We start from the raw sequence: 7,859 nt of genomic DNA, 5'->3' as shown, positions 1-7,859 counted from the left end.
CCCCTCACTTCCCTTTTCATTCTTCTCATTTTGGCTGCTGCTACCATCCCATCTTGGGCAATTCACACCTCGCACTATCTCTCTTTCTCTGCTAATATCTCTTTTTCTCTCCGGACGCCTCTCCCTTCTATTATCTGCATTTTCCTCAAAAAGAGTCGCCTCTCTATTCTATCTTTCTCTCCTTCCCGCGCCGCTCTCTTGCAATATTTGTATTCTGCTCCTCTCTGCAACAGCTCATTAATTCATACTCTCCTCCACCCTCCTTCACCCCCTTTCCAGGAGCCACACAATAAATGCAGCGAAGAGGGCACAGACCGAGGTGACGTGCAGCGAGCATATAAAGGAGGTTTGGTTAAATAAAAAGTCTGAATGTCTGTTAAACACACGTAAGCGGGCCAACGTATCGCTCACTGGTTATAGGTGGCCTATATGGAGTGTCCACTGCCAGTTCAAATCCCGAGCCATTTTTCGTCCTCTTTATCTCTCTCATCCAATTCTCAATCTCCAACAAAGGCTTTTTCTGGCCCAAAAAATCCTGTAACAAAATAAAATAATAATAACCCGGGACGCCATATCGCTCACTAGTTAGAGGTGGCCCATATGAAGTATCCGCTGACTAGTAAGCCGGTTCCAATCCTGAGCCAGCCGAACATTTCAGGCAATGTCGTCCCCTCTATCTCCCCCTTTCAACTCTAAATCTCCATAAAGGCACTCTCTGGCCCAAAAAATACCTTAAGAGAATAACAAAATAATAACAAACGGGACGCCTTATAGCACAATTGGTAGAGATGGCGACCCATGTACAGTGGTGTGGTCCCCATGTGGAGGACCCGAGTTCAAATCCAGTTTAGGACCATTTGCCACCCCTCACCCCCTCTATCTCCCCCTTTCGATTCTAAATCTCCATAAAAGGCACTCTGGCCCAAGAAATACCTTAACAACAAAATAAATAACATGGACGCCATATAGCTCAATTGGTACAGCGGGCGACCCTGGTACTGTGCCGTGGTCCCCATCATCAAATCCGATTTGGGACTATTTGCCAGGTCTCATCCCCTCTATCTCCCCTTCTCAAGTCTGTCTGTACAATAGAGAATACTGAATACAGAATACTGTTTGCCCAGATATCGAGTTAAAAAAACAACAACACACGTACCCTGGCACTGGGTTCCGTCCGAGGATGGTTCGTATCCGGCCACGCAGGTGCAGGAGCCCACGGGGACCATCCACTCTCCGTCCCCGTTGCAGTATAGCTTCAGGGGGACGGACACCTCCATGGCGTTGTTGACGCAGGCCCCCGGGGCGATCACTAAGGAGGTGGCTTCTGCCCCCGTGGCGGTCTCGGGGAAGACGGCAAAATTGGCAATTGTGGTGGAGCACTTCTTGAAGAAAACCCTGACGGAGATGAGCGACATGCAGGCGCCAAGGTCCTGGAAGGCCAGGTAGAAGCCGGCCCTGGAGAGGGGGCCGAAGCTGCGCACTTTAGTGTTGATCCGACCCGCCTCCAGGAGGGAGAAACTCTCATCCGGGGCGATGGTATCCACCTTCACGTAGGGGTTCTCCCTCCACAGGGGGCTACTGTCGGTGGCTGCGTCCCCCTCGGACTCGTAGTAGAACAGATTGAAGGTCTCCTTGCAGGAGCCGGGGATGTTTGGGATGCTGGCGCAGTCCCTCACGGAGAACTTGAGCTCCACGTAGACGCGCAGCACGCCCTTACGGGGGATAAAGTCCGTCCTCAGCCAGTTGTTCTGGCTGGGCTGGCGGACATTACACACTTGGTAGGTTCTGATTGGGCTCATGGAGTCGTCGTAGCCGCTCACTTCCTCCCACTGTGGAGACAACAGAGAGAGACTGTGACAAACCAAAAGGCAGGGGGTCCAACTGATGCAGAAAAATGTGTTTAAGAATAAAACTAGGCTACATTTAATTTATCTTATTATTAACAGACTTATCACCCATTCATCAACAACAGCGCAGAAACCCCCTTATCCAATATGTTGTTAATTAAAGTGGAGTACTGTTAAACGCATCCTAATGCAAACCATTCAAGTATAGAGGGCACCAAAAAACAGGGGAGTGACGTCTGCGGCACACAGATAATAAAAAACGCAACACACACTCCCCCACAGAGGGGTTGTGTACATGTGTGAGGAATAATTTGCAGCTAAAATGTTTCTAACTACATGAATGATTCAGAAAATCCCAATCATTACGGGCTATTAATAGAAAACGTCTCATTAAAACACATTTCACGCGTTATGCACATTTGACGCTGCTCACGTGTTGCAGGTTTGTAGGAAGACGGATGTTTTGCAGCTTTGTGTGTGTTGGACTTTTATCATAATACACACCTATAGGAAGCAGCTATAACTGCTGCAGTGCAATCGAAATAGCCTCAAGAGGAGATTTGGTTTCTATACCTCATAAATGTGTTATCTGTGCTCCAGGAGAGATGAGAGCATACATTTTTACACTTTAAATGGAAACTTTTCCCGTATATCTATAATGCAAACAGTGAGTTATTTATTAAAATACTCATCTAAATGCAATGCTGTCAGTGTGATTGCACTCCTGAGTACTTCATGTTACGCAGAATATATTATATTTATATATCTTTTTCCAGTGCCTACACACTCAGCCTGAGAGCAGATAACTGTTGTGGTTAATATGCAAGTCAGACTGATGTCTTTTTACAGTATTAAGCTTTAGAAATTACCATTTAAGGACTAATGTAGCGTCCGAAATGTTGGCAAAGAATCATGATTTAAGGGCCAAAAGTCAACTTAAAAAAGCTGTTATTTCCAAGGCTAGTTAGAAACTAATGCATTGTGCATTTTTTAAGGCTAAAGCCAAAATAGTTGGAGCTGTCTCCAGCTCTCTCTCACACATACAGATTGAATCAGAATTACTTTTTGTGTCCCGGGGGGAATTGGGTTTCGGCCAGTTCCATTTGAGTATTTCATCAAATAATTATAATAGAATAAAAAGATAATATTGATAAATATTTAAATTAAATAAGAAGTAAGGATGTGCAATAAAAGATTAAATATGATAAGATAAGTACAATTAGTTGCACATAAAATTAAAAAGGCTTACTTCCTTACTATATCTCACCATGCTACATATTCCTACCAAATTTTAAATATCAAAGGCACTCGCGATGGTATGCCTTTTATGTATTCGTGTTTGCACAGTGCGGTGTTCACTGTATGAATGTTAATCATTCAAATGTATTCACTCATTACAATTTTGATAATGGCCACTTTCTTAGACATTAGGGGCAATATCTTTTTTCTAATTTCCTGCTATAGACTACCTGGACATGAACATAATTTAAACAATCTGAATAATGTCAATGTGCAGCTTCACAACATGCTAACATTACAGGCTGTGATGAATGGCTCCATTGGTCAATACGTTTAGTCTATTAGGAAATAACCTTGTGAGGAGTCAATCTTTTTTACATTTTTTTCCCTCTAATTCCCTCTCCGACAGAATGCTTCGTTTCCATAACAAATGAGCTTCCCAGGAATTGATTATTTCAGCTGGAAGAAAATAATGCATAACTCATCTCACGTCTTGCAGCTCCTGCGCAATTTATTCCCAAACGATGAGCCCTACGAGTCAGCATTAGGCGTCGTAAATCACCGGCAACACGTTGATGCACTACCTGACAAATATGATAATTGCCGGCCCTCCAAACGTATGGGCCTGTCAGCCGTGAGGGGGGGGGGCTGCCTCGCCACTCCTGACATATGACTTCATGGATGCTGGGATATTCAGAGCCCGGGCCTTTGAAAGGGGAAAAGGAAGGGAGGAAGGGCTACCCGAGATCGTTTCCATGGAAACCCAGCATTTCCATTGACTGACTTTGCGCTCACGTAGCGAAGACAAATTACACTGGCCGGTAGTGGGGGAGGTCTGTCAGGCGGTTAGCCCCGGGGTCAAATTCGTGTTGTTTTATTTTCTCACCGTTCCTATAGGGGGTATCAACTGAAAACTCTAGTTTCTGTCTGTAATGCGCTCCTGGGCCTATATTATAAAAGACACGTGCTTTCAATGACTCTGTCCTGGGGAGACATGTGAGGTACCTAATAGTGCTGGCAAGCTGAGGGGATTTGCTCTGTGTATCCGCACGTCTTGTTTTGTTGTTTAAAGTCCTTCGTTTTTTCATTACACAACATTAACAATCTTTTGATTTCTTCCAAGCAATGTGTTTCTCATTTGCTTTTTTTTAGTACCCGGGGAAAGCAAACATACACTGCAAAAACAAAGATATAAAACAGTAGGAGGTGTGCTGTTCAAGGCAGACTGGGCTCTATTAACAAGCCAATGGAACAAATGTTGTTAAATGAAGAAAACACACAAACACACACACACACACACACTAACTCACCCCGCTCTCTGGGAACGTAGTCCATGCCAGCTCTGTTGTTGCCCACCGACTGTCCATAAGGGTTTCTGCAAATTAAGAGTAGGAGGAAGGTTGACAAACCTGAATTAAATGGTATGAGGGGGGAGGGGGGGTAAATTGTTGCACAGAATTAAGGATCACACACACACACACACACAAAAGATGCAGGTAAACACTTCCCCTCTGTCTCTTTCACAACCTCCACCCACATGCACTCAGCACTGACAATCATGGCCTGTCTGTGATGCGCCTAATTAAGGCTCTCTTTCTGTGTTTGGCACTCACAAATGTACTCCTTTCAATATTCATTTGTGAAACTAAGAACAAAGCTTCCTCCGAGATGCCTTGGGATGGGACATATTCCATTAACTAGCAACAATTCAGAGCGGTCATACAAGCACAGGGAGATTTTTTGGAACAAATTTGGGGTGAGGGGCTTTCCCCTACCAAAATTAGCAGGTATATTTTATGCAGGCCCCATATGTTTTTTTGGATGGGTTTTCCCTCTCCTGTAGTGTGTTCTATAGGTTGTTATACATGTAAATGGTCTGCAAAGGCTAAAATCCCAAAGTGTGGGGGGGTGTGTGGGAGTTTTCCCCTCCCCTCTTCCTGAAACGCCTCCATTGTAGGACTTGTTGTTTTCTTCCCGGGACATAGTGACATCACTACGGCACACTCGCACTTCTACTGTATATGCTAGAGCTCCAACAATTTGTGATAGGCTTAGGGGCGGGTCATCTGTAAACGGTTTAACAATCACAACAGAGCAGGCCAGCTAACTAATCAGAGCAGACTGGACTCTGGTTTCAGACAGAGGATGAAAAGAGGTGCTGCAGCACAGGCCGTATGAACAAATACAGAGCTTTTTGAAAATTAAAGCATGGAGACATGTCCCAGTAGAGGCACAAAATACTGATATGAACCTGAAAACGAGCAGAATAGGGCCCCTTTAAACGTTGGAAATCCTGCCTTAAATAGGCAAAGCTTATTTCCCATTGTCATTGACGAGCATGTCTTTCTAGGCTCTATTTTGTGACGTGTAATGTTCAACTTCACGAAGCGCCAGGCAGCATTGTAAAATCTTCAAATGTTACAATGGTTGCTTGCTGTCGTGTTTAAATTAAGTGTTTTACAATCACCGGGGAGGTTAAATGACCGTTTCTGTCAATGGCGTCTGGCGGCTTTGAAGAGAGCCTAACATAAATGTTCTTTAATAAATCGTAATGATTGTCCAAATCCCTGTTGATTTGAGTAATTATGTTTTAACTGCATCATGTGTTCATCATGGTGCTATAAATGGGCAAGAATGAGGGTGTGTACCGGTTTACCCCTTTGTGTATTTATTTACTTCAATATTAATTTTTGAAACTAAGAACAAAGCTTGGAGATTACATAGCACCGCTTCAGAGAGGTCATACAAGCACAGGGAGATTTTTTGAAGATCAAATTTGGGGTGAAGGGCTTTAACCCAGCAGTATTAATAATAACAATAATAATAGATTACATTTGTATAGCGCTTTTCAAAAAAGGCAAAAAAACAAACAAAAGGGGCAAATAATAAAGTAAACATTGTATACATAGCAGTAGGAGTGGAAGCAGGGGGACTGTGATGTGTTAGGGGTCATTTGGCAGGTAGTTGCAGGTTTTTAAACATTTAAAAAATAGGCAAAACTTATTTTCCGCTGCCATTGAAGAGCATTTATTTTTAGGGTTTATTTTGTGATATGTAATGTTCGACTTCACAGAAGTGCCAGGCAGCATTGTAAACTGTTCAAATGTTACCATGGATGCTTCTTTTATAATCATCTGTTACTGATTCAATCTCTCTTAGAGACTCTTAAAAAAAGACGGTTTTGTTTTTCTTTTCTGTCAGGATTAAATGAAGCGTTTTACAATCACCGGGGAGGTTAAATGACTGTTTCTGTCGATGGAGTCTTGAGGAGAACATATTAATTAAATGTTTTGCACTTTAATAAATTATAAAGATTGTCCATTCCCTGTTGATTGTAATAATTACATTTTCACTGCAACATGTCCGTATCATGGTGCCATAACTTGGCCAAAATAGGGGTTTCACTAAATGCCGATTGGAACTGGAGCCAATAAATACCATTCAGTCTTTTTAATAAATCATGATTGTAAGCTATCCTGCTAAAGTCAATACAAGATAAGAATGGGTTTTCCACCATTGGGAGAGGGGCTTGAGATAGCAGGTCATCTGAGCAGTTGTTTTCTTCACCTCGCTGTTTACGACTTTACGAGTAGGTGACATGTGAGCAGACAATCACATGAGAGGCAGAGAATAAACAACAGGATCAATGAGTATTGTTGTCAAGGCTGTCAGTCAGCCGTCACCTGATTGGTGGTCCGGGGGTTCAATACACCTCAGAAGGTGCGACCCCCTCTCAGGCTTTCTACATACAGCTGTGGTCCACTCCCATTGTTCTGCTGTTGTTAGCAACTAATTACTGGGACAATTACGCTTTCTTCGCGGAGACTCAGTGACACGGTGCCTGCTGTGCACCATTTGCTCACAAGTTGTTGTTGGCTTTTCTGGAGGAGGGTAAACAAATAGCTTGACCTGTGTGGAGCTACATCATCAGCTCTGGCTTTGTTCTTGTCCCAAAGTGGAAGAAGGGTTGGGAGGGGTTTTAAAAAAGTGTTATAATTAGTAGTTACAGGTAAAAAAAAAAAAATGCATTCAGTAACCTAACCTGAGAATCACAATGTAAGTAATGGAACCTGTTTACTTTTGTAATTCCGCCATGATCAAATGCAATGCAAATAAATACAGGAGAAAGACAATACTTTATTGTACTATTTAGGACATGGAAAACTGCTACAAGTTTTCTTATTTTAATTAAAGAGGACTGTTACGTGCCGTAGTGGGTGCTGGGGTGTGCTTGTGGGTGTGCTTGTGTGTGTGTGTGTGTGTCTTTCCCCCTGATTGTCTCCCTCCAGGTGCAGCCTCTCCCTCAGGTGCTCCCAATCCCCAATCAGGGCCTCCATAAGGGAGCTTAGAAAGGCTGCAGTCGCTCTCTTCCTTCTCGTCTGGCTGCATGTGTGACATGGGCAGCATGTGTCGTGTCTTTTACATTTGACTATTTAGTCACTTTCTTTCAGAAGAAAGTCGTTCTTAGTTTGCCTTGCAAATTGGCTGGTGAGCCTTTCTTTATTTTTTCAATTAAAAGACCATCTTGTGGCTTCACAACTCAGCTTCTTCTCCTCTTTTCTCTCGCCCGGTTATTTTATATTTTTGTCACTTCCCTTTGGTACCCCTAGACCAGGACCAGGTAACAAGGACATATTCTGCAAATGTTCAGGTTCATATTTGTATTTAATGTCTCTGCTGTGACATGTCTCCATGCTTTAATGTTCAATGAGCTCTTTATTTTTCTCATTCTGCCTGTACTGCAGCACCTCTTTAACCCTCTGCGCCCCCCCC

General features: G+C 43.2%; 1 protein-coding gene across 1 annotated transcript in view; it reads right to left on the bottom strand.

The window, feature by feature from the left end:
• The window catches only part of LOC104954485 (ephrin type-B receptor 3-like), a gene marked incomplete at its 3' end in the record, with an annotated part of 28,375 nt that overhangs the window by 13,581 nt on the left and 6,935 nt on the right, over window positions 1-7,859 (bottom strand). The window contains exons 2-3 of the mRNA XM_010781600.1: window positions 4,397-4,461; window positions 1,157-1,829 (exon numbers count right to left, since the gene is read on the bottom strand). Coding sequence (XP_010779902.1) covers window positions 1,157-1,829; window positions 4,397-4,461 — 738 coding nt within the window. The remainder of the gene's footprint in view (window positions 1-1,156; window positions 1,830-4,396; window positions 4,462-7,859) is intronic.

This window comes from Notothenia coriiceps, unplaced genomic scaffold (assembly GCF_000735185.1).
Source record: "Notothenia coriiceps isolate Sejong01 unplaced genomic scaffold, NC01 NC01_scaffold00023409, whole genome shotgun sequence".
Taxonomy (NCBI): Eukaryota; Metazoa; Chordata; class Actinopteri; order Perciformes; family Nototheniidae; genus Notothenia; species Notothenia coriiceps.
Note: the sequence above shows the minus strand (reverse complement) of the source record. Positions and strands in the feature narration are given on the sequence as shown.